The 27,275-nt window shown below is 42.8% G+C and overlaps 3 protein-coding genes across 6 annotated transcripts; 1 reads left to right on the forward strand and 2 right to left on the reverse strand.

Moving 5' to 3' along the window:
• Positions 1-12,088: 12,088 nt before the first annotated feature.
• LOC122616366 lies at positions 12,089-14,363 on the forward strand. Its single transcript, XM_043791798.1, has 2 exons — positions 12,089-12,747; positions 12,818-14,363. The coding sequence occupies exons 1-2, from the start codon at positions 12,160-12,162 to the stop codon at positions 13,130-13,132; spliced, it is 903 nt and encodes a 300-aa protein (XP_043647733.1). The 5' UTR covers positions 12,089-12,159; the 3' UTR covers positions 13,133-14,363.
• Positions 14,364-14,712: 349 nt separating this feature from the next.
• Positions 14,713-16,659, reverse strand: LOC122616365 (insulin-like growth factor-binding protein complex acid labile subunit). 2 transcript variants are annotated; one of them, XR_006325909.1, is made up of 3 exons: positions 16,045-16,659; positions 14,844-15,988; positions 14,713-14,788 (listed from the first exon to the last, which is right to left on the reverse strand). XR_006325909.1 is itself a non-coding variant. In XM_043791797.1 (2 exons), the coding sequence occupies exons 1-2, from the start codon at positions 16,657-16,659 to the stop codon at positions 14,999-15,001; spliced, it is 1,605 nt and encodes a 534-aa protein (XP_043647732.1). In that variant the 3' UTR covers positions 14,713-14,998. The 2 variants fall into 2 exon arrangements, 1 of the variants encoding a protein (XP_043647732.1); XM_043791797.1 differs by having other exon boundaries at positions 14,713-15,988.
• A 352-nt stretch (positions 16,660-17,011) lies between these two features.
• LOC122616123 (phospholipid scramblase 1) lies at positions 17,012-21,929 on the reverse strand. 3 transcript variants are annotated; one of them, XM_043791434.1, is made up of 5 exons: positions 21,536-21,929; positions 20,592-20,922; positions 18,212-18,702; positions 17,985-18,143; positions 17,012-17,730 (listed from the first exon to the last, which is right to left on the reverse strand). In XM_043791434.1, exons 1-5 carry the CDS (start codon positions 21,713-21,715, stop codon positions 17,671-17,673), a joined length of 1,221 nt encoding a protein of 406 aa, XP_043647369.1. In that variant the 5' UTR covers positions 21,716-21,929; the 3' UTR covers positions 17,012-17,670. The 3 variants fall into 3 exon arrangements, with proteins under 3 accessions (XP_043647369.1, XP_043647371.1, XP_043647370.1); XM_043791436.1 differs by lacking the exons at positions 20,592-20,922; positions 21,536-21,929 and adding an exon at positions 19,549-19,887 and having other exon boundaries at positions 18,212-18,689; XM_043791435.1 differs by lacking the exons at positions 20,592-20,922; positions 21,536-21,929 and adding an exon at positions 19,549-19,681.
• Positions 21,930-27,275: the final 5,346 nt, after the last annotated feature.

The raw sequence follows: 27,275 nt of genomic DNA on the forward strand, positions 1-27,275 counted from the left end.
CTCTAATTGAAAGTTTCCGCCCGGCAATTTGGCGCTAGATTTAGAGATTAATTATGCACGCCAAGAGCTCAAAAGATTCCTGGGTTTAGTTTGAAGCTATATTTTGTATTTGGCCAACTTCGAAAACAACTGTCGAGGATAATAAATAATCTAACAGAGCTTCAATACATTTAGTTAAGGATATTTACAGAAAGTAAGAGGTTTCCACTTATTGCTTTAAGGGTATTTTGTAATGATAAGAAATAAGTACAAAGTTGATTATTTTCATATAAAGATAACAGGTAACAGCATAATGGAAAAATGTTTTTCGCTGCATCGATTCCAACTTGAAATCCCATTAAACGTTGGCAAAAGTATCCACGTTTCCCCTTCGCAGCTTTTTGTTTGATTCCCCTGCTCATGAACTCTTATCAGTTTACCACTAATTGCCCTGGCAGAGTCCTTAACCGCTTTTCGTCCGTGAAACTCCTTATTAACGCAATAATGGCCCGCCCACAACTCCACCCACCGCCGCCCACCGCCCAACGCCACGTACATTGTTCATTTAACGCTCATTATTGCTCCAGCGCCATTCAGGCAATCCAATTATCCTCACTAACCGACCTCCGCCGACAATTAAAGGCATGAAATTATTTGATTACCAACGTTTTGTCGCTGTCTCAAACGGATTTCGCTTTTCTTTCCAGCTTTTCACGAACACTAAGTTACTCGTGGCTGGCTCCTGACTGGGCTTTTCCCTTTGCCCTTTCCCCCTTTCCCCGTTTTCCCCTTTTCCCCATTTTCCCCGTTTTCCCAACTGTAACTGAACTACACGTGTGTTGTATTGGTGTAATGGCTGTTAAAGGTGAGATTATGCATGAAAGCGCTGCTGTGTGCCTGGAATAATCATGGCTGGCACTTTTCAGGGGCGTGGCCAAAAGGGGGCTGGGAGTCTGCCACCTGTCAATAGAGGGGGGACATACCTCCCCCACACCGCCACCAATCGATTTTCAAAAGCGGCTTATAGTTAGTGGCTAATATCGCTGCCACCGATGTTGCTGCTGTGCGTACTGATTAAATGCCAAGTGCGTGCCTCTAATTTCGCTTTGTTTAAAGTGAATACAACGTGCATGTCGCCGAATGAAAACCAAATGCCAAATGAAAACCATCGGATTTGTATTTGGATTTGCGTTTGACGCCGTTGAATTTCATTTGCGCATTACATTCAATTTTTATACAGCCTGGCTTTTGGTTTCGTTTTTATTTCTTTATGAATTCATTCACGTACCGCGCACAATAGGCAACTCAACTCGAACCCTCTTGACCGTTAAGTTCCTGCACAGGAAAGAATTTAATGGCACCTGGAGGTATTTGAAAATACACATAACAAGTTATAGTACCAGAACTAAATGATAGAGTTATATTTCGGTACTTGCATTCTCTTGCAATCAGTAAAAGAAAAATGGCTAAAGGGACTCATGTGTGGGCTTTTCCCAGGACTTGGAAAATAGCCAGAAGTATCCATGCTTTTCTCCCTGTGCATTTGCAACCGCCTTTGTCCGCCTTCAGCCCTCATTTCGCATTCAATAAGCGAACGCATCCATCCATCGAACGAAAGCCAAGACAACCGAGGCAATTTCAATACAAGCGAACAAAATCAACGGCAACAAGAAATGGTAAATGAAAGTGCCCTCAAAAGGTTTTCTAAATTTGTACCTCCAAGTGCGCGAAGAAGAGTTTTTTCCAATTCAGTTTTTTTTTTTATTTCCTCGCTTATACTTTTTTTTGAGGTTGGGCTTAATTGTGTCGCAGTGCAGCGAATGAATGACTGAGTGACTGAATGAATGACTGACTGACGGAGCGATTGACTGACCGTGCGACTGCAGAGAGAACTTGCGGGCTTTCAATTAGCGAAAGTCCGATATGCATATGAAGCTGGTTCTGCCCAAATCGAAGTGGCCGAAATGGGGGAAAAAAAACAGGCAGAAAAACGGAAAGAAAGAGCTGTCATCGGCGACAGGGGGATCGGCTAAACGACATCTAATAAGCTGTTTATGCCTATTTTTACTTTCAGGCTAGCGGCTTCTACTTCGTCTCCCTTTCCAGTTTCCAGGGCCAATAACCAAATGCCAAGGCCTATGCCAAGTTGGCCATGTGACAAGTGGCACACCGGAAAAAGTTATTGCTTTCTTTGCTCTTTTTTATAACTGCTTTTAATTTTCTGCATAGAAATTAGAGTATTTAATATATCCATTGATGTATTAATTATATGAAAATGCACTTATGAGGTTATACAATCATATTTGAACTATTATTTTTTAAAGCATTTTGTTTGTCTTCATAAAGATTATTTAGTTACTTATTTCTATAACTGCCACTTAACCTAATCAGTAGTCTTTATAAGTCTTAGACAATTTATTTTAAGAATAATATTTATGGCCAAGGATACCATTTAGTTGACCTAAATTTATCAATTTAAAAAGGAAAATTGTAAAACTAGTTTTTTAAGTTGGAAATGCTTATTAAAAGAGTGGCAGCCACTTATGCAGATCTCTATACAAAAAGTTAAAGAGCAAGAGAAACTCAGATTATATAGTCTGAAAAGTTGTATCTAATTATACCGAAAGTGCGTTTTTCTCAGTGCACTGTGTAACTGAGAGCGGAATTCAGCTGTCGCACAGGAAGGGAAAGCTGCCGAGGCCGGCGATGAGCATCCCAATGTGTGTGTGCCTGGGTCTTGTTTTACAGCTCCAAAGAAAAGCAAAAGTCTGAGGCACATTATGGCCAGAAATTGACATTCTTTGCAGCCCCGCCCCCCTAAACCCCGCCCCTCGGCCTAACAATCCGCCGGCAGCATCAGCAACACATCGACAACAATTCGAACAACAAAATAAGAGAAGAAAAAAATACCGAAAAAAACTGGCTCCAGGCACTTTCTCTTTCTTTCACTGGCGATAACGGATGGCCAAAAGGGGGAAGGTGGCCAACAAGGGGCGGGGGTGGCCAAAAAGGCGGGGACAACAACAACAACAATAGCAACAACAACGAAAGGGAAGCACACACAATCATCGATAAACAGGCACAGCAAATAGAAAAACAACAACGGCAATCGGAGTAAATAGACCAATTGCTCTTGTTGTTGCCCCTAAGCAATTTATAATTTATTTATGCCGCTAACACACACACACATATACACACACACTCCCGGAAACACGCACACACACATTCACGTGGGCGCTTCATCTTGGTAATTGACACTTTAAGGCATTGAAATGTGGGCGTGGTCCACGAGTGACAACTACATTAACAAAATACCATTTACGCTCATAAAACTGTCAAATTGAAGTGTCGACTTGGCTAACACGCAACACATCTCACCGAGAGATGAAGAGAGGGGGTGGGATTGGGGTGGTGGGGGGTTTTGGCCAAATCAACGTCAATTCAAACTTAGATGCAGCAGCCCCTGAAAATCGCTCAGCTCAGCCAAAATTCGAAGTTAGTCTGTGCGAAGCAGAATACGTTAAATAGAGATTGATAGTTTGTAGCATAATTATGGAAAAAAAGCCAAATTAAAGATGAATTTAATAATAATTAGTGCGTTTGTTGTGGGTCTTTCCATTTGTCTAGTTCAAATATACAAAAATTCGTATCATTAACATAAATAAAACGGCGAAATGATATTTCAAACAATATTATGTTGCCTGCTTTGCAAATGACGTGGTTAACTCTTGAACAATAATGCGTAATTTGGTTAACAATGTGTTTTTAAAATCACTCTTCATTTAAAATTCGATTATTTCACTGAAATTTAATAGAACATTAGAAGCTTAGGTAACTCAATATGTAATTATGTGTTTTATCTATTCCAAGAGTTTAACTTTCTCAACAGCTTAACTTTACCAAACACCTACTCTTAATTATATTTCTAGGAAATAAAGGACATCTCACAAACTTTCACATTTACAACAGGACATTTTGATTGAGCTCACAGCGACAGAAAGTTTGCGCCTGCGAAGCAAAAGTTTAATTTGTATCTTTCATCTCTTGTCGGGCCATAAAACTTGATTCTGTATTAAGCTGATTTCCCCTAAATATTTAAGCACACATTTAATAACTTCTCTGTTTGGTAATAGTTTCAATAAAAATCTTGAACCAGGGGAACAGGATTATCCCTAAACCGAATGTTTTATTACATTTGAATGAACCGCAGCTACTTTCTCCCTTATCAAACATCGCAATGGGCTCAAATAAAGTCACAAAATCTTGACATTTACTATGTGTCAGACGGCGGGGAATGCGAAACTTGTGGAATTCCAGTGCGACTATCAAACATGCTGACTAATTCAATGTTTTCGCTTTAACAACCAATTTAGTCATGAGATGGTGCGCGAAAATCAATGCAAACGTCTGTGTTCGCTAATGAAACCGCAAGTTTTCGGCTTCCGAACTTTGATGGCGGAAAGCTGAATCTGGGAAACTGGAAACTGGATACCGAGTCCAATCAATAAATCAGCACAGCACATCGGCACATCGAAGGTTTCACCAGCCTAGCAGTTCAGCAGTTCAGCAGCTCAGCAGCCCTTATCCCTTATCAAATTCAATCAGAAAATTTAATAAATATGCAAATTTCGGCCTGGCCCGTGTAAAATTACTGGTACATGAGAATTTTTCGATTATCCTATTGCACACAGCGATAGCTCTCTCACCGTGCTCCATCGAAAATAATATTAATATACCTGGTGATGCCAATTTAATGGCCATATGGATGGTGTCTTTAGTTCGACGCCGCCACCAACTATTGTTGGCGGGAAAACGTGACTCAGCTGCAGGTTTGGTCTGGTTGCCTAGTGAAATTGCGCAATCGTAGAAATTTTCGTGGAGCGCCATTGAATTATGCAAGCCCATGCAAAGGCACTTAACACACACGTTTAATTAAAGTCACTTTCTTTTCACACATCCGACTTGCTGGCCACTGTTTGTTTTCAGTGTTGCGTGTGCTGGGCATTAAATAATGTCGTTTGAATTAACACCCAGCGGCGGGGCATTAGCATAAGTTGTTTGTAGCCTACTCTCGGGCGAAAGGTGAAAATAAGCCAGGTGAAAATGGAGGAAAATTCAGGGGGCGTTGGCATGGCCACTCGATGTCTGTCTCAGTCGCCTTGTTAATAAGGTAAATATTTGCCGGGCATTGTTCGGGGGTGCCTACAAAAAACAGCAAGCCCACACAGAAAGTTGTGCCCAAAGGACCCTATATACGCATTACGGCAGCTCCGATTTTTATTCCGAGCGAGAAATTTAATTTGCATTCGTAATGCAAATGCTCGTCTTCGCCAGCCTGACAGCTGCTGGGGCCTGTTCATTTCGGTGTTTTCTTCTAATTGGATGACTCTGGTTTTGGTCAGTTGCATTTCCCCAAACGAAACTCGAATCTCTGCTAGTATCTGTTCCCAGACCAAGAAAGTCGGAGTCGGATGTACGGAAGTGCGGATGTACGGATGTAGGGGGCAGGCGAAAGGTTTCGGGCAAATGTCTGAAATCAAATGTCAAATCCACATTGACTTGACGTCTAGTGAACCGGGCCTAACCTTGCAGACCCCAAACCGACCTGCTGTCAGCTAGTTCCTTTCCAGCTGCACTGCGAGAAATTACGCAGGATTAGATACTAGTTTTATGGTACTAATACTTTACCTTAATATGAAAATACCTCTTTGTATATGCCTTCGTATTTGCGTCTCATCAACGCAGCTTAAAACCTAGCTTAATAGATTTGTTGGGCTTTGGTGTTTTAGTAAAAGGACATAGTTTTAACTGAGAAATATTAATTTAATGTCAGATTATAAAATAATAATATTATTTGTTGCGCTTTTGTTATGGAATAAATTCAGGAGTAATTCATGATAATTAACTTCTCCCCAAATTGTTGGCCCTTTTTCAAGGCTGAGATTTTCGCAGTGCAGCAATCTCTTTCACCTGTGTCTTTGCCATGGCTTTTCCTTACGCTTCTCTGGCTGCTTATTGCCTTGGGCTAAGCTGAAATCTTTGAGGATTTGTTTGCCGGCCTGTCCTGGCTTGGTCCTTTCTGTTTTCCGTCCTGTGGTCGGTCTGCTGGTGGCAAAGGAAACCCAACTTCCGGACGCAAATTCGATTTTCGTCGCATTTTTTGTTGGTTCCAATTCAATTTTCCCGGCGTTTAAGCACAGTAAACAATAATTAGATGTGCCCACTGTACTCTGCGGTATATATGTACATACTACTTGCGTTTATATGCATGTCTGGTAATGGAGATCGCCCTTTAAGCCGCATAGTCCCTTGGCAAATGCAGCCTGTTTTGCGGTGGAGCCTGCGGTTTTGGCCCGACCGCATCTTTAACGATGAGATTTTGGTCAGGGCACTTCGATTTGTGCAAAGTGCAGAATCAGTAAAATTAAATTGGATTTCCATTGTGACGAACTGGACAGCAGGCCAGAGAAATTTGCGGTCACTCGACTGGTATATCTCTCGCATTCGGGGACGGGGAAAACCTTGGACCTTGGCATCTTGGACTTTTCCATTTTCCCCGCTCGCTGAACTCAAACTCGGCCACAACTTGCTGCTGCTGGCCAGTTGAACTAATGTTTTTTTAAACGCTCCCATTGACGGTGGCTCGTGGCTACTCATTCTACTCATTCTTATATATATATAGAAAGTATATATAGGTTTGTATCGGGGCAATAGGAAAGTGGGGAACGGGAACGAGCACAATGGGAACATCGATGGGAATTTGCGGTCGGAACTCTGCGGGATATCACAATGGCTGAATGGATTCATAAACCATTGTGCATTAAAGATAATAATGGTTGAATAGAAAAATTGTTGCAACTTGGCGGTGAATTTCAGATTATTTTTTGCAAAGCATTTGTTTAAGCAAGTTATGGGCTTTTAGTGACATTGTTTTACATAAATGTATTTAATTTCAAATTCCAATTCTAACTAATTCCAATAACATATACAATACCATATAGAGTTTCAATAAATACGAATGCCTTTTGTTCTTCCCATTGAGGCACTTAATCTCCGCCGATAAGTAATTGTTAAACATTAATCTTTGGAAATGGCCCGCAGCGCTTTCACTCATCGCCCTTTGAGTTTTTGAGTGTGTCATCCGCTCTGCGAAGGGCCATTCTTTAATGATTATTTCTGCAGCCCCATTTCACTTATCGATAATCGCCCTATTGTGCCCGATAGGCAGCGACTCCTTGTGGAATTGAGCAATTGCATGGAAACGCAATTATTCGGTGTATTCACTTTGAGAAATTCCCGCGCTCCGCCTGTCTGGCTCCCAATCCTCCAATCCTCCAATCGCCCAATCCCAATCCCAATCATAATTATTATTGATCGTATTTCAATTTATTGATACGGTTTCTTCTTTTTTGTACGCTGGCGTCCAAGCTGGCAGCATTGTCAACGCATCGCGTTTGTACGCGTATTGTTGATGATTTTTCAAATGCGCTTAATGACATCGGAACGGATTCTCCGGATTCAGTTCGCTTTTACCCACTTTCAGTCTCCCTTTCCGCTCCTTTTTGCCACCTACCTCATATAATTTATCCAGAGCACTTAAAAAAATTCATAATCCCTTTAAAAAGTAAAATAATAACAGTGCAACACTGAATATGCTATGAAATTAACTCTTATAGCTTTGAGCAATTATATAAATTAAAAAGACATATTTTTTTGGTTAACTTTAACTGTGCACTTAACTTTAACTTTACTTATATTATAAACTTATTCTTCTGTGCAACTTAATCGGTTGGCGGCACTGAAGCTCCGCTTAATGCATATGAAATGGTAATTACGCATACGCCGCGTTGTACCAGAGGAAGTCGGAAAGTCAGCCGGGAATGAAATCGAAGTGCCAGCGCCACTTATTGACGCTCATTTATCTTATTAATAGCTCCGAGCCGGTGGCACAATCACAATTTATCAAGCGGCTAAAAAACTCGAGTTTACTTAGCATTGTATTGCCATGCTGCTTTTGTCATTTCTATAATCGACTTGAAGTCAATGCCTCTTCGCCTGGCCCGAAAGTTCTCAAAGTCCTGGAACTTTGGAGGAGCATCTAGTTGTGACAGTCGCCCTGGTCTAGACAATGTAATTGTCGACAGCAGCAAATCGAGTGGATAGCTCGAGGAGTGGGATTTCTGGACCCACTAATAGCCATTGTGGCGGTAAATCAACCGGGTCCGTATAAATCACCCAAGAACAAGGCACCCCGACTCATATGTTGCGGCTTTTAAATCACAAGGTGTCAGGCTGAAAAAATACCCCTCGGTCTATTTTTGATGAGGGTAAAAGTGAAAGTGGAACTATATCGAAATGGAGTTAAAAGGGGGAATCGGAATGTTGAACTAACCAGGACACAGGTCGCCGCTTCGTTTATTTATTTATTTCAAGTGTCCAACCAGTCGACCAGCCGACCACCGACCACCACTTGTCACCGCCAACAGTCGCAACTTGATTTATAAACATTTACATATCACAGGACTCGTCTATTTTTACAACCCCCCCTGTAAGTCCTTTTTGCTTGCGCTCTATTGTTGCCCAATTAGGAGCAGCCATAAATTCAGGCTACATGCAGCGGAGAAAAGTGAAAATGGGAAAAGGGAAAAAGGGGAAGGACTTGTACGGCAACTGCAGTGCCGTTAATTAAAAAGTTTTTTAACAAGTTAATTGAAATAGATCTCGATTGGAGTTTTTATTGATATTTGGCTGACGTTTGGCATTTGCCGCTGCCAAACGGAACGAAGCGAAACTAAATAATTAGTTTGCTGGCCTCTTTTGGGGCAAACTTTCAGTGCCACTTAAAGCTCGAAGTTGGCCGAAGTGGAGCGGCGTTTTGGCCAAGGAGCCAAACTGTTTGCCAACAACTCGAGCACGAGCCACTCACTCGTCGGGGCGAAAACTTAACACATTATGAGTCCCGGGCTTTGACTTTCTCCCCTTTCTCCCATTTCTACCATTTACACACCCCCCTTCAAAAAGGAAAACAAAAAGCAAACCAATGCATTTGACATTTACGCCGGAGCAACAGCTGCTACATAAATTAAAAAATGTAGCAACCAGGCCCAAAGCCAATACAAATAAAAGAGCAATAACAGCCGTGACAGGAGCCACTTGTATTGAGGGGACCTCTGACCCCACCCCTCGCCCACTCCACTCCACCGCCCCCTTGAGCCCCGGGGAGCCGGGCATAAATAATATGTACAAAAGAAAGTTTCCGTCAAAGCGCCCCGAGTGCTGCTCCAGAGCTCACCCTTTTCCAGATAAGTCTGCGACGCGATTGGGGCATCCACACAGGAAATCAATAATGATTGGGCCTGGCCAGCGGCTGAAAAAATGGATGCAGTCGCGCTGGACAATCGCCGACTATTTGCTGCCCTTTCAAGTTTGGAATGGATATGTATATTAATAGATTTTTCCATTCCTTAAGTGTCACTCTATAGTTGCTGCAACCTGTGTATGTCTTACTTAGGTGTGATTAATCTAATCTAAATATATCAACAAAAATTAATAGATATACCCTTTATGTATAAACAAAAGCAGAACTCGAATGAAATATATAAATATGGGTGTGAAATAATTTGAAATAGGTTTCGTATTGGATTAGTTCGGTAATGAATACCTAAGCATAAGTTGTATAAAGATGCAACAAACTTCAAGTTCTAAATTTATTTTTACAAAGTTTCTGCTTAAGGAGATGCCTGAAAAGTGTTCCCACTTCCTTTAGAATCCGTACTACAATTTCCTTGATATAGAAACACCTATTTCTTTATACCTCAAAGACACCTGTCACTTTGGCATTCCCGAAAAGTGGATTCCATCGCACTGAGCGCGTCACCCGACGCGAGGCGCAGATGAAATGACAACCTGGACGGACAATATGTCCAGGAGTCATTAAAAAGTTGCCACAATCCCCGCGGTGAGGGTAAAATTAAGCGAGCCATTTGAATGGCAGCCATGGCGACAACGTCGAGAGCAAAAGACTTGGACGGTCATCAAAGTAAAGTGTTTTCCAACTTTTCATTCTTTTCTTTCCCCTGGTTTTTCTCTGGGCATAGCGGCTACTGCTGGTTTTCCCTGAGTTTCCGTTTTCTGTGTTGTTCTGAAACTTTGGAGCAGCTGCTCCTGCGGCGCTTGTTATTGTTGTTATTTACTATTAAAGTTGGCAGGATCGTAAACAGCTTGCGGCCAAAAAGGGGAATTGCGGACTGCTACAGTTACCCCTTTGAAATAAACCCGGTGATTGGTAATTGGAAATTGACAATTGGCTATTGGCTTTGCCAGCTGCAGTCTCGCAATTTCCGGCTCAATGTGGGCTCAGTTTTATTAGCAATTAAAGTTATTCAATTGCCGCGCAAAAGTTAAAAGCTTTCACTAATTTCATTTCCCCCACCAAACGCCACAAGTCCAGTAAATACGCAATGCACACGGACATATCTATTTTATGCTGCCGTTTATTGTTCGGCCCAGAGATACCAAATGCGACAACAACTGATGCTGCCGCTGCTGCTGGTTTAGGGCTTTGCATGTTTAATTCATCTAATCAACATTAAGCCCTGTTTTGGCAGAGAATGTGGTCTGCATTGTCCCCTCGCCTCCCTCTTTTCCATTGTTTTCGTGGTTCAACCGCTGTTCGTCGCCCCAAAAAGATACAAAATTCAGTTGCAGATACATTTGTGTTGTTGCTGCTGTCGCTGTCGCAATTACATAATTTCATTTGCAACACATGCCGGGCATTTCTCCACCCCTCCCCCTCCCCGCTCCATCATCCCACGACTCCTGTTTTCGGCTGGCGGCAAATTATTACACGCTTTTATTAACAAAAATTATGCTCGACTGTTGATTTGCAGCGTCATCGGAGTGTTCGTAGTTGTCCTGCTCCCTTGGTGGCATGAATATTCATCACTTAATATATGGGTGCCTATAAATAGATGCATTCTGGCAGCAGGATTCAGTAGGCAGCCACAGGATCAAGGAGCAACGGCCACAGGCTCTTTTATTAATTAAGTTCAGATTTTTTCCTTCTTTTTTGCTCCGGTTACATGACTATAGTATGTAGTCGATGGACAGTGGTGCGGAAAATATGAATTAAGGGGATACATAACTAGATTAGTAAATATGGAATTTAGTTTCCATTTAATTGACTCAACTTTATTTGATTTTATGGTGAGATAAGTTCGATTCATTGTGTTGCGGCCTAAAAACACTACTAGCTAAAATAAATAAAACAATAAATGAATGAATGGAACAACATTGTAGATAACATTTAATTACAAATGATTTATCTATGCTAGGTCTATAAAGATATATTACATGCTTAATGTACAATATACCATAAATATTATATAAAATATGCGCAATCGATAGAAATTGAGAGTGTCGTAATTGGATAAAGTGCAACCCCCTTTCTGCTTTCTGCCCCTGACCAAAAAGCAGAATACCAATGATGACGATGCCGATGACAGCGATACACGAGCCACTCAATCTTGTTGAGTAAGCGCCACTAATTTGTTTTTAAGGTCAGCATGGTCACTCCCCCACCTTTCCGCCCACATTCTCCCCCCACCTGCCGCCACCACTTTGCATACTTTATTGACCGCATCGAGAGAATGTGTGTGTGCGTGTGTGTTGGCCTGGAGTCCTGCCACAAATATGCTTTTAAGAGGCAATTCCAGGACGAAGGCAGCTGAGACCCACTGCAGCATCTCTGCCACAGAGCTGCCTTCTTGCAATTTGGCTATTAAAAATCATTAGCAGTTAGGAATTTCCACCCCTCTTGGCCGAATTTCAGGTGTGTGCCCTTTTCCGAGAAAGAATCTCTGCTGCATGCAACATTGTGTGAGCTGCATACACTGCATACTTTCCGGCAAGGCATTTTCATTAAACTGCTGAGGGCATAAATACCAAAACTGGAAACAATGATCCTAGCATTCTGGTAAAAAGAATATAAGATTTTGAAGAACAGCTAAAAGGAGGCGACTTTATGGAAGGCATTACTTTTTCTAGTTTAATTCATATGCATAAAGAACTAAATTTAATCAAAAGTGACTGACATTTAATATATATTTCACTCCAAGCACTCCATGAATTAGTACATATACACACTACACCATTTATTAGTAAGCTAAAAAAATAATAAACATGGACTGCAAAGCTGCTGGACTGCTGGAAACCCCCAGTGAATCGGAAGTGACCCACTGCACCATCTCCGCTCTGGACAACATAACGATCCAGGAAGAGCAGAGTTCCTCGGGTTTTGAACTTTCAAAGGTTTTCAACCAGCTGGAGGAGATGAAACAAAGGGTGTTACATCTGAGGGGCCTACTAATCCGTCCAGTGCAAGTAAACGAGGCCGAATGTCCTTCAGAAAGTGACCACATTAGACAGGACATTGAGCAGTCCAGCTCGGACAATGACGAACTGCGAGGAGTGCAACAGGACACAGTTCGAGCTCTCCAGCAGATCATCGAATTGAATCGGAGACTTAAGGATTCAACCGACTCTCTGACTGGACTGGACGCAGTAATCCAGCGAAACATTCGATGCATCAGAAAGTTGGACAAGAAGCTGCTCGAGGTGCCCAAGTGGCAGGAGGAGCTGAAGCACAACACGGGCTTGTGTTTGGAGCGATACAATGACCTGGACATCTCCCGGGGAAACTACCTCGACTACAGCGACAACTTCGTGAGACCCATCCAAACCAACATGAAGTTCTGCTTCGCATCAAAGGTACTGGCAATGGAACATTATTTTTATGCTTTTAAATATTTTGTATAAATACTAATGCTCTTACCTAAAGGCTCCCCTGAATTGCAATAAGCAGGATTACTATGACTTCGTAGGCGCTTTGAGTAAGTCCCGGAAGACGCTGCTGAAGTGCCACGAGGAGCTGCTGAAGTACACCCAGAACTTGGACGAAGCGCTGACATTGAAGAACTTCAATACCCTGGTACTACCATCCATATCGGAGCTATCGTTGCTGCTGGACAAGAGCACCCAGTTGACCAAGCGCCGGAGATCAAGTGCCAGGGAGCGAAGATCCTTCAAGTTCGCGTTGGCTGCTCCTCCGCCAAAGCGGGAAAAATACACTCGCTCCGTTGAAAGTTTCGATTGAGATAATTGAAAACGCAGTCGACCACAAAAACGCCAATATTGTAATTTAAAGTGCCATCTAGTTTCGCATTTTACGGGTGCAAATGTGCGCATAATGAATATGCACACGGACATGCGGCATAAAACACACAATGATCGAGCTAATTGTGCAAAAATGTTTTGCAAATATTTTGTTAACAAATTTTGCGGCATTTTAAGCCACAGAAATGCAATTAGCCGTGAATGTAATTAACCGACAAAATGTGATTGTGCACTGGCCACTCCAACTAAAATGCTGCAAAAAATGGCAAAACCACCAAATGGATGTGCACTAAATTTGAATTAGAATTTGAATTTATATTACGAGAGTGTTGGCGAATCGAAAGGGGTTTCCGATCTGTGGCAAATCGATGGCCAGAATGCCTTTGACACCTTGGCGGAGCTTCATTTTTGGTTTGACAAGGGTTCACAACTCGGTGGCAAAAGGAATTTCCCCATAGAACGGGAGCAACAAGTTTGTCATGAACGAGACTCCTTCCGGGCCAGAAATTTCAGCTATCAAATTGGGTAAACAACAGCCCGAGCAAAGTTTGTGGCCAAATTAATTGAACGGACCTGGACGGAAAGGAAATGCTTTCCGCACGAAAGTCCTTTCCTCCAGGAGTCTTTACCTTTCACCTTTGACAGGACACTTAATTCATCGAGCGAATGTGAAACCGAAAATTTAATTTCATTAGTGGCCTCCGAGTGTTGAAGGCCGAGTGCTGGGAGGCCTCGTTGGCCTTGAGTAAAACTTTTATGGCAGCTGCTCAGCAAGGATACACCGTGTTACGCCCTTTATTCCCGTAATTGCGCATTGGCTGCACATGTCCTGGCTGCCAACTTCCCGGGTCCATTGTTCCTTTGTTGCCCGTTTGAATACCTGGAATACTTGTGCTCCACTTGCTCACACCTCTGACCCTGCGGCCTATTCATACAGTTGAATGCATATGCGCCAAGTTAGGGAGCACAAGAGCACGGAAACTTGCGCAGTTCAAGGGAGGTCCTTTGAAAGAACATAACTCCCTTGCTATCTTCGTATGGTCTTGGGTTTGTTCGATTCATTACTGAATTCACTGCCAAACTTATCCCACTAACCAGCCCAGTCCATCGATCAATCAGTCAACTCGTAGCGGCCAGCAAAAAAGTTTATCTGCAAACTAATTGGAAATTTTAATAAAAATTCTTGCGCTAAATTACGCTCAACAATCAAATCCCACCTTGCCCTTTTTGGAATTCCCAATCGCAATACCAATCCCCATCCGAATCCCCCGTCATTGTCATTGTCCAACTGTTCGCTTAAGTGGTGTTAAGTATTTGAAAATCTCTGCTTCGGTTTTCCGCCCCTTGCCACTGCCACTGCCACTCCCACTCTGGCCATCGCATGCCTTCCGTTTTATTGTTTTACGACAGTTGGCCAAATACTTTGGCTAGCTAAAACTTTTGCCCTCATGGTCATCCAATTGTCTGTGATTTACGGAGGCTTCTTCAAGGATCCTGGGGCGGACGTCCACTCAGTCAGCGGAGCGAAGCGGAACCCACAACAGAAAGTGCAGTCCAGCATTCAGTGGATATTGATTTATTGCTCCTCAACTGGTGACACACATGCGTTTTACAATCGGGAATATGAATGCACTTACTACTGTGATGAATGATGAAAAGAATCTGATTTAAATTCGAAAGCAAAAACATACCAAAACTCTTGTGAAACCATTGCCAGCTCTTGCCAATATAAAGCTCGTCAGCCAGATTTATGTCCAAATTAAAGGGAAATTCTTACTTTTCTTGGTCCTCCAATCAATCATATAATACACCATATCAAATATGAGGGAGGTCAAGTCTAGAAAGGTTATATCTTCTCATAACTTTCGACGATTCCTTGAGCTCTGGTTTCTTGAAGGTCTCGCAGGCATTTATCCATGGGCGTGACAACGCAGAGGGGCTTCCTTCCACTGAAGTAGGCACTGCTGGGTCGAGCGTAAGACACGTGATGGCCATTCAACCAGGTGGTAATCTCGTCCAGACATAGGCACTGCCAAGGATTTCCCTCCAAAGTGATGTTTTGTAATTGCAAGAGATTTTGTGATGACTTCAAATCCGGCAAGAAGGTGAGACGATTGTTGTTGAGCTCCAGGTGACTGAGGCGATCGAAAGTGTCCAGAATATCGCCTTCAATCTCCTCCAGACGATTCTCGCTAATTGTGAGCAGTTGTAATTGCCGCAGGGGAGCAAACATGCGAAGATCCAAACTGACCAGCTTATTCCTCCTGAGCCTAAGTTCCTTGATGAACGGCAGAGAGGAAAGAGCCAGAGGATGCAGATCCGCAATGTAGTTGTTGCTCAGATCCAGGTAGGTCAGCCTGCGGAGAATCCTTTCTCCAAATACACGCAATCCCAGCTTTTTGATGTGATTCCTGCTGAGATCCAGTTTCTCCAAAGCTGTTAGATTCGCAAAGACGTCATCGAGTAGAATCGAGATCTTGTTACCCTGCAAATGCAGAGTTTCCAGTGAACTCAGTCCCAAAAAGGCCTTAGGATGGATTCTGTTAATCTGGTTTAGCCACAAATTGAGAGTTCTTAGTTTCTTGAGCCTGCAAAACACCGAGTCCTCCAGGACTTTCACATTATTCGAGCTATAGTCGAGCAGATCCAATGGCGCCACTTCTCCGGGTGCCATGAAAAGTGCTCGCTTGATCTCAAATAAATTGTTGTTGGATACATTTAAAGCTCGAAGATTGGGCAGCGCATAGAATATTCCCATGTCAAGGTGCTCCAGCCAATTGCTGTGCAGATGCAGTTCCTCCAATTTGGGCAATCCCCGCAAGTGACACCATTGAAACTAGGGGATTTAAAAAGTATATATCATGGCTTTCAACTAAAGTGATACTCACTTACGTCTCTCAAATTGTTGTTGCTTATAGACAGGAAACGCAAGTTTGCATTTTCGCCAAGAGTTATGTTTTCCTGATAGTTGGTGGTTAGATCGAGAAATCGTAGCTTTTTCATATCCTTAAAGGCATTGGGTTCTATGTGGGCTATCAGATTCTCAGAAAAGTTGGCGTACTCCAAATTGGCGAAGCCACTCATCAGTTTGGCAGTAATAGCTAATAAGTCGTTGTAGCTCACATCGAAATGGATTATTTCGGATGGGTTGGGAAAGTGCTCTGATTTCAGCTCCTCCAACAGACAGTGGGTAAGATTCAGCTTCTGCAGCGCCTTAAAATCTTGCAGTCCGCTTTCGCCCAGAGTCACACCACCGGCTTCAGAAAGATCCAATTGCAAAAGTCTAGACAGACCAGGCAGTTGTCCATCTTCTGCTCTTTCGATTCCTGTGTGTTGATTGACCACCTTCACACTTCGCCAGTTTTCACCGACATATCGATTCAGTTGTTCGAAGCTCTCGATTTCCCGACACAGATGGCTTCCGTTCCCCAGATCCTCGCACTCCTGAAGATCCTTCCCGAACACTCCGGACAGGAGCAGGAGGGCCAAAACTTGCATCGCCTGCATTTTTGCAACTAAAATGGACCTCAACTGGAGCCAAGTGCAATGCGTTAATTTGCGTTTATTTTTATCAGAGCAAACTTGTTTCAGTTCTTTAGTTCAACCAAAAGCCGGTTTCCAATTCCATTAACCGACATCAGCTGTTAAATTAGTGATGGTCCCAGTTGAATCGAGAGGAAATGGTTTTCAACACGAAGCTTGCTAAGTGTTGTCTTGTTGTTTCTCATCTTGTAACTTTACATAAAAGCTAACTAATTGTGCACCGGAAAACTTGTTGTTTCTGGTTACTTTAACAGTGGTCTTTAATATGATTTTAAATATCATTCCATGTGTAAATTATTTTGGTAAAGAACAAATATATATTGGTTTATGATTTATTTAACATTTGATGTAATACATACATAAAAAGAAAACCTACTGTTTCGTTATATCAGTAGGGGTATACATATATATATTCTCTGATGCTTAACAATAGACAAGGTTAAATATATACTTTTATCCATAAGACACTCAAAATACAGTTTAAAGTACATGGTTCAATAACGAATCATTCGTTAGTTAGTTCTCGCTTCAGTGCTTCAATTTAAATTCATAAATAAAGAAGATTATTCGTTGAATACTTAACACAAGTTTACACAAGGAAAATAAATCTAAGCGTTGAAAAGCGTTTATCTTCCTCTTTCGTGGGAAGCCTGAGTTCAGTATATTCAGTTCAGTATCAAAATTAACAAGGAGTTTCATTAGTGCGATCCAGTTTCATCAATAAGCATTTGGTACAGAAGACTAGTACGCGGTTGTTCACCGGGAAGATAATTGTATAAAGAAGCAACTCAAGATAATGTACAAAAGTTAATCATCGCAATCACCACAATCGCCACAATCACCACAATCGCCACAATCACCACAATCGCCACAATCGCAACAATCGCCACAATCGCCACAATCGCCACAATCGCCACAATTTTTACAATTAGATCCCAGGCACAAACAATCGATGCACAAGCCACCACCTGATTCCTATAACATCCCGGGCCCATCGGTCTCTCGGTTTCCGGATTTTTCAAAGAACATGGCATCCTGTGGGCAAATAGAAAGCATACATTTAGTGTGGGTAACATTTACGATTGAAGGACTTAGTGCTGGACTAGCCTACTCAAACTAAGCTGAAGGTTTTGATGGGCTGGAGGGTCAACATTACCTCAGCACCAACGAAATCTGCGTTGCAAACGCCTTAACAGCATGAACCGATAAAAATGAACACTATATAGCTGATTGGCAGAGGCCAAGGATAAATAACTACAATAGATCTTAGCAGAAAAGAGCACACTTACTATGAGGAATGTGGCTCCCAGCAGAACGGCCTTCATGCGCACATCCAAGTCCAGAGGGAAATTGATGCCGAAGAAGTCCGCATCCGTGAAAATTTCACGTGCCAGGCCGGACCACTGCTTCGAGATCTTGCCGATCTTCTCACCAGTGAGCGAAACAACCTGCAAATCAAAAATGGTTTATCACATGGTCGCAGATCACACAAAAGATATGAATATTCTAGACATACATTGAACTCGACGTCGCCGCAGAGCGAAAAGGTGCAGAAAGGTCCTTCGATGCGCATCACCGTGTCGCCCACGTGGTTGAGGATGCGGAAGGATGGCGAGCAGATGGACCACTCCTGTTCGATGGTGCCGATAACATTGCCGGGTGGCGCCGAAACCTCGATGCTCTGCAGACAGCAGGGGAACAGACAGGAGGAGCAGGCCAGCGGGCGGTGCATGTGGATCACTTCCTGCTGGAAGTTGTCAAAGACCCGCATGTCGAAGGGACGCGCAGGACCGCAGCAATTGCGCGTGCAGCAATCGTTGTCCTCCGCCGCGAAATAGACCTTCTGACCCAGGGCGTTCTTGATCGTAAACTTGTTGTTGGTCTCAAAACCCGTGAAGGCCTCCAGCAGCTCGACCTTCTGCTTAACTAAAAGCTGGTCGATAGTCGTAAGGTACTCCAATCCGCGCGGACAGTTCGGAATTCCGGTAGGTATACTCATCCAGTCTCCTGCAAAAATATAACTCAATAATATGCATTCTCAAAAGACATGTGTGTTTAAAAGCAATTTTTTAAGAATTTATTTGTTTGATTCATATATAACTTGATTGATTGGAATTTAAAAATAAAACTTAAAGTGAACTTTATGATAACGTTCTCTTCCCCAGACTTCTTATAATCTTGGCGGCCAAATTAAATTAGTGCACACAAAAGGGCATCTTGTTCAGCTCGTTCAGTTGCCAGTGTGTCAATTGGTCAATGTCAGCGCCACAATTGCTCGGCCTTTCTAATTGGAAGCATCACAATGGAGCACGCCCCTCCTGACACATCCCATGGATAACCCCCAGCCACCAGCTATTATGCTACCTCACCCATCGAGGCTCTTGTATCTAATCGGCGCCAGAAAGATATACTTTATCGCGGGCTCTAAAGATAAACCTCAGATTAAATATTTAATTTCACAATGTAAGGAAACCTTGAAAAGATTTACATAATTCAGATATTTTTAGATCAAAAGCGATTTCAATTAAGTTTTTTGCACCTAACTACAATAGACATATCTTATCGGAAAACGTGCTGAGATAAGCTTCCTTTATAAACATATTAAGTATTAGGTGTCTATATATTCTTTATCGTTTCGTAAAACACCTTTTTCACTTTATTTTAAGCCTGGACGACAAGGTAACACTTTTAAAATCCAAAAGGTAGTTACTTCCTAATAAGGTCTTATTTATTCATTTTATATTATCTTTCTGAGTATTCCGTTTACTATTGAAATCTTTAAATGTTCATCTTTTAAACCCGTCATCTTCATCCCTACAGTTTCTGGTCAATACCACAAGTTGACCTCCTTACCTCCTGTCCTCGTCGCTCATATAGTACTCGTAGCCCTTTCGCTTGGCCGACTTATTTAGGCGGATGGTGTGTCTGAGTTTCTTGGGCAGTGGTTTGTTGGCCTCCCTGCAGACCAGCTGCCTCAGAGTCTGGGACCTTGAGCAGATCTGGTTGTACTGCGTATACAGCGAGTGCCAGATGAAGCGCAGCACCTTGGAGCCGCTCTTGACACCCCTGGAATGGGATTCCTCCGGGTGTCCGCGAGCTTCGGCGCCACTCAGATCCAGTGTGGAAACGCAACTAGCTGGGTTTTCAGTGGACATTTTTCTACACGACTGACACGACCGCCTGCTCTGCAGCACAGAGATGAACTAACTGCTCGGCGGGCAAAAATCAACGCCACACACGGCGACGGGTGTTTTAAACGACGCTTTGTATTATTTTATTGGTTCAATTAAGGCAGACGCTTGGCATTTCGATAAGCGCCACAGATCTGGCAGAGTTATTTAGCTTATTTCGGACGGATCCGATGCACGTGTAAACAAAAGTACAATTGATAAGAGGCGGTCTAAGAAACTCAAAGTATCTAACACTGTCCCAAGTGACTACGCAAATGTTTGCACCCCACTTTGCATCTGAGGGAACCTTTGTTCTACACCGATCTGGGCGAGCTACCTCTATCTGGGATGATGGGTTCAGTGCTTGCACCCGAAGAAATCTTAAGACAACTGATTGGACATTATCTCAATCGCAGGGCAACGACACACCGAGCGAAGCAAAGATGCGATCTTGTTTTGATTCGCTTTTTGCGTAGGAAAATTATATAAGAAGTAAACTCAGATATGGAATAAATAATTTTAACAGGGAACCAAAAAGCGATAAAAGTCTGGTGCCATAATACGCACACCATATAGAAATATTTGAGAGTCAATTAGTTAAAGCTCATAAGTGCACTTCAATTCGGACTACAGTTCTTATCATACTTATTCTTATCGATACTTATTCATTTAGTCCAACATTTTGTATATTTTGTTCAAGTTACACACTAGTTTTTGACTACTTGCCTGCTGGTCCGCCCTGTGGGGGCATCCCCGGACCCATTCCCGGTCCCATTCCCGGCTGCGTGACGATGGGCTGTTGTGGCTGTCCCGGTGGATATCCGCCAAATGCGTTTGGAGGACCTGCTGGTCCGGGGGGATACCCTCCGAAGGCCTGCGGCGGTGGTGCTCCTCCTCCGTAGGCTGGCTGTCCGCCTGGACCACCCACATAGGGTGGCTGACCACCTGGCCCACCCACGTAAGGTGGTTGTCCGGCTCCGTAGGGCGGCGCTTCTCCGTACGGCGGCATCTGGGGAACTGGTGCGTATCCGGCTTGCTGAGGACCTGGCGCAAACCCCTGCAACGATCGGGTTTCGATATGAGAATGAGTCAAATACTTTTGTTGGGGGGCGTTTTGATTAGTTTTCTGTGCTCGGGCTGGGAGTTTTCAAGCTGTACTTATCAGCACTTTGCCACGCAAATGTATGATAAGGAGAATGGTTTTAGAAAATTAAACCTAGCCTAGTGCTCAAGTGGAACTAAAGTGCTCCACTGGCATGAGTTCAAAACACAGAGGAAGTTTTCAGGCCATGGAAACACAACGGCGGCACATGACAAACATGCTAAATGGAGTGTATTCAGAAATGGCATTTTGTAGCTTTCGACTTGCTTATCCAGTCTGCATGACTGGTTTTCAGGCAAGTACATAATATATATGTGCATTGAGTTCTTGATTGTTGTGAGGGGCAAAAAACATTGTTTGTATTTATCAATTTCGCGGATTCCGCGGATTGGCGTGCAAATCGAATGAATCTCTTTCAGTCCGCAGCAAACAGACTGCGTGAGTGTGTATTTATAAATGAGCAAATAGCGACTGGCATGACGTCATGGTTGTGGTGTGCCTGTACAAGGAGCACCCTCTACACCACCACCACCACCAACTTTCCGTAGCATTTTCATTTGGAACTCACGTAATTCATGGGCGGCGGCGGCTGCTGAGGCTGCGGATGACCAGGGACGGGCGGATAGGGGGCGTTGTGGGCGCCACTGGGCGGTGGGTAGCCGAATCCCTCGGCGGGCGGAGCATTTGGCTGGAATCCGGATCCGAAACCGGGTGGGGCGTAACCGCCCTGATTGACGTTGCTCTTCATTTGGTGGGGTTTCCCAGGATTTTCCCTATTTTTCTGCTCTGCTTCTGCTCTCCACGTGCTGCGTTGTTGTTGCACTGGAGGGGAATTGTTGCGGCCACGCCCCCAACGAAATCGCAACAATGTTGTATTTGTTTGGCACGCACTATCTGTTAAGTAAAGTAGTTTCGCGATTTCGAAACTATGGCAATTCACTCAATCAGGTGGGCTACGCAGTATGACCGCAACTGAAGTGCGAAAAAATACCACCTACAGGGAAAAGTTCTTATACTAAAAAGAACCTGGTTCTATGAAAAGTTCTAAAACTCCTGGAATACAACATTTAAAAAATAATGTTGCGTGACTTTAGTTAAATAAGGTTAAATTTTCTTCTTTTCTAAATTATTACTTGTCGACAAAATCTATTTAATAAACTTGTTACTTTACAATGTAAAAATAATGTTTAAATGTTTTCTTAACAGAGCCGTTGCAGCGCTGCTCTGTTATTAGCAGAACACAGAAAGCAAAGACACCAGCCAAAATTGAAAACCCGAGTAAAGTAAAGACTCAAACCTCATTGCGAGCTTGCAACTTTGTTCATTTAAATTCGATTCTTACTCGGTTAATTTTTTAAATTTATCTATTTAACTCTAAAATAATTAAATATATATAGCTACAAAAACTTAAAAAAAAAAATATTTTTTTAGAAACTATGTTTGTCACAAAACTTTGATAAATTATAATTTAAATAAAAACATAAAAATCTTCTTAAAAATACTTATTTTTACTAGGTTTTTTGATTAATTTTTCCTGCATACCTAGAGATTACTATTATTTATTTAACCTGTTTCAGGATTTTTTTATTAAGATATATCTTTAGAATACTCAAAGATTGAATTTATTCAACATCTATGTATATTTTGTAGTTCTTACTGGTTCTACTAAAAAAATTTAAAACTATTATAAAATATGTATATTTCTCACTTTTTTGTCAATTATTGTATAGTTAAAAAAAATCCATTTTGTATGCCACCACTGCCTCAGAGAAGAGTCCACATTTTTTCTAATGCGCAAATTTCCATTGTGAGGGTGCGCCTCCCCTACACCTCAAGGGTGCGACAGAGAGGGACTGCGAGGTAGAAAGGGAGAGAGGAATAGAGAGGGCGGCGTAGTTGGCGCGCATAAAAAATGGCGGTTTCCGACGCAAGTAAAACGCAAAAAAAAGCAAAAAATAAGGGAAAAAATGTGGGCAGGGTGAGCGAGTGTTGTGAGAGTGAAAGAGACGGGCTGCTGTAATGTGAAAAAAATGCTAAAAACTGTGTATATAGAAAAAAACTGCGAGCAGAATTCCACCCCATGGCCATGGACAGCCAGCAGACGTCCCTCACACACACACACACACACACCACGGTAATTACCCATACAAATGCAGCGAGAAATGGAGGAATCGTCATCAGCATTATGGTGATGGTGGGAGGACCACCCACACACCGAGCCAAATCACTAACTCATTTCGTCCTCGATGTCCTGATGATGAAGAAATGATATAGATAGATATATGATATGATATATACATGTGTGATAAATTAAAAATATATTACTTACCAAATAGATTACTTAAAACAGCACAATAACTTTAAAATACACTTTTTTCGAAGATGTTTTTTTAAAGAAAATATGTAGGCACAGAAGTTCTTTAATGCACGATCTGTGTAGAATATATTAGCTGACATTTTTAATTTGCTTCAATGGTTTAGTTTCTTTCCGTGCATGGCGGACTTAGTGGATCTAGCGGGGTCCTGGCGAAGGACTCATCAGGGTCAGGGAAATGAGAAATCCAGGACTGAGCGCTTAATGCGCCATATAACGCGATATTTGCGCTGGTGTGTGGGTGTGTGGGCGAGTTTAGCACATTCAATTAGTTGACTTTGCAATGGCAGCAAATGCAGAATGCGAATATAAAACAACCGACTGAGAATGGGCATAAAGAATGGCGCCGGGAACGCGAACATATTTGCGGTTGGCAACCGACCAAAGGCACAAAAGCCGGGCTCAGCAGTGCAGCAATTGTTGCTGGGCCAGACCCCACCCCCTGCCCCCGCCTCCTTTCCGCCACCACCTTTTTCAGCCCCCTTTGGCCCCACCCATGACCTTTGGCAGGGCCGTCGCTGAACGGTTCAGTGCAGGAGGGGCTCTCGAAAAATCAGGCAAGCGGCAAGCAGCGAGCATAATGCAATGGTAAACAGCCATGCGGGCCACTACACTGCTACAAAATTCCATAGCAATAGAGGAGCTATGCAAAAACAAATAGTCATGAAAACTGTGTACTTATGAACCTGTAATGGTGACAATTTAAAGCGCAAATCAACTTTACTAAGTTACTAAGTTTAGCTCAAATGGGAATTGGCACAAGAAATGACATACATCCTTTGGATATTCAGCCAAGCAGATGTGTGTACGTTCAATTCACCTAAACTATTTTCCGCTGTGCATCAAAGACCCTTAAAAAGCCCTGGATCGGGTTTCGTTTGAGCCTCGCAGAGCGCCTCATTAGCCGTCGCTTCGTCCTTAAAGCTGCTGCCACGGAGCAAATTCGGGCGTTGCTGAACTTTCTGTCCGCCAATCGCAAAGGCGATCTAATTTATGGCCCTGTCCCAAAGCCAAAGCAAGAAATCGAAAGGATCGGAGCCACTGACAATAAATCAAGTTGCGGAGATGCGATCAAGTGGACTTCTAATGTTCCGATCGATCAAAGCTGCTTTGCCACGCGGCCAAAAGTTGCAGCTGCTGCCAGAGATCCACAAACCAATCAATCATTGTTTAAAAAGAACAAAACGAAGAATTGAAGAGTTAAAACTAAACTTACTCAAACACATATAAAGAACAGATATCAATTACCAGCCTTCTCTTAAATGTACTTATTTAAGTTAAATCCTTATATTAAAACAGTGTATTTGTTTTACGGGATAAAACCAAACAGAAAGTTCATCGAAATTCATAATCCTAATAAATTTTTGGCATTAAAGAGCCAGCAATAATCTATAAACCATATATGGTGTCGGAAATCTGGCCAATCTTGACCATTTAACCGAGTCCACATTGCGTTGGGTCAGTTAAGCGTGGGAACACACACACACATCCCCGTTGCGAAAAATGAGACGAAAAAATGTGTCAATGCCGCAAAGGGGGAATTGCAACTGCCCCTGCCACAGCCACTGCCACTGCATTTGGTCAATGGCCAGTTGTTTGGGCCCTCCTTTTGGCCAGCTGCGCCATCGAGTGCACATGTGCATATGCCAAATGCAATCACGATGTCGCGATTTCCAAAACGAATGACAGGAAGTGCAGAGCCACAGATACAAAAAGATATGCTGCAGATGTGAGGGAGTGGGGGAGAATTTACACACCTGGCTCAAAGCATTTCACCTTGCGTGGGTCAGTTACCAAGTTCACAAGCGGACTGGCAAAAAGGACGAAAGTGTTTCCTAGCTAATTGCTTAATTACGATCCACGGACACGAAGAAGAAGGTCAGAAGCCTGGCTGGCCAGAGGAAAAACTGGGTCAGAAAAGCCGGCGGAAAAAGGGTTGTGCGGCGAAATCTTAATGAGTTTTCATTCTGCCATTGGCCTCGTCCTTCCCAATGTTTTCCAATTAAAAGCACAATGACCCTTCTCCCGAGGCCCTATGCTAATGAGCCTGGCACGCACTTTGCTCTTAGTCTCAGTCCCGGTGCCTGGAAAATTAATTACCACCAAGTGTTGAACTTGAACTTGTTGTCTGACCGTTTTTAAAGCTGGCTAAAAAATCAATAACCAGATTTTTAGCGGGCAGCAGGATTCCAAAAAGGGGGAGGAGGAAAGGGTTGCAGGGTGGACCTTGTCTGGTTGCCACATGTCATGGTAAAAAATTTAAATCAGAACCGACAGCAGGACGAGCTACATGAGTGTGTGTGTTTTTGTCCGATTTTTCATCCCCTTTTTTGAACCCTTTTCTGCGGCGCTTTGTCCTGGCCGAGTGGCTCAACCCTTTTTGCCGTTTTGGTTTTTTTTCCTGTACTTTTTGGCAGGACGCTGGGCAGGACTTTGACAGGATGCTGGTCGCTGGCACACGGTAATTGCTTATTTAAGCGCGCGCCTTTATCCTTCAACGGGATATGCCGGGAGGATATGCAAACAAGGGGCAGCGCCGAGGAGCGGCAAATAAATTTGAAAGAACCGAGATGCGAAACAAAAGGCCAAGTAAATGCCCCGTGTAATTACCGGCCAGCGGAGAACGGCGAGGGGCGAGGGGCGGTGCAGCTGTCTAGCCGGACCATCCGAGGCATATCCAGGATTCAGGACACAGGACTCAGGACGCAGAATGCGGCACCGAGTTCGCAGTAGCATCCCAAAATGAACTGCAAATCAAGCTCGGCCAGCGGGTAAGGGTTAGGGTTGGCGTTAGGGTAGTGGCGAACCACGGGTCACCGTGCGTGCATATTAAAAATGTTTTCCGAATGAATTTTTACGCTGCCATTCGCCGGGATAGAGCAGAGTTCACACTCAAAAATACAATTTGTAATATATGTAGCTTCAAAATTAAATTGATTAAAAAGTCTTCTTTAAGAAGTCGTAGCATGAAATAGAGGCTGTATTTTATAAAAAAATATTTCTTCCTTATTAATTCTTCTTAACATAAAAGACGCAATCTACAGAGAATTCACATTTTTTTAAAGTATTTTGAATTGGGTTTCTTACAATAGAAGGTCTAAGATTTCAAAGAAGTAACTCTTCTTGATTCTATTTTGCAAAATTTTGCCTCTCTTTTTTATTCTTCTAAAATACATTCATACATTCATATAAAAATCAAGCTAGTTTTTTTCCAGTGTAACCCAACAGGGTTAAGGCCCACTCGCGGGCAGCTTTCGATGTGCAGTCAACTGCGAGGTGGTCCCTGTCTGCCTGCCTCCGAAATAGAGCAGCTGCCACTATCTAGTCTGGCCTATCGCCATCTCCGAATCTTAGCGGGTCAGAGGTCATCGCGGACCAAAGGGGTGGCTCCGATCGATCTGCATGCCCTTCTGGGGTTTTCACAGACTGTCGCGCTTTGGACTTCGATGATAGATTTGATGGAAAAAATGGAGAGGGACTGACAAACACACGGACAACTGGTCGACAATTGCAAACAACTTTTGTTAACAACTCAATATGCATGTGCAGAAAAAGCTGTTTAATTGGTTAGTGCAGAGAAAGAAATATAATTAATTACTATATTTGCATAATAAGATAGGATAGGAAAGACAAGATTGGTACAGTAGCACATCAATACAAAAAGAATTTAATATTCCAATGTGTTGAGCAGTTTATTAAAAGTTAGTTGAAATCATGTTCATATTCATTGGAGTAATTTAATTATTCCAGTGTAACTGACTTGATTAGATCGTCGATCTGCTAATAGTTAGGGTTTCGCAGAATGTTGGGGCATTTTTCAGCCTTAATGACACTAAACGAAGGTGGACGACAACATGAGCTGGCTATATGCAACGTAACCTGATGGCCAGAGAGGGCAAATCTCCATAACGCTGACACAAGAAATAACTGAAAT

The sequence above is a fragment of the Drosophila teissieri genome, chromosome 3L (assembly GCF_016746235.2).
Source record: "Drosophila teissieri strain GT53w chromosome 3L, Prin_Dtei_1.1, whole genome shotgun sequence".
NCBI classification, from domain to species: domain Eukaryota; kingdom Metazoa; phylum Arthropoda; class Insecta; order Diptera; family Drosophilidae; genus Drosophila; species Drosophila teissieri.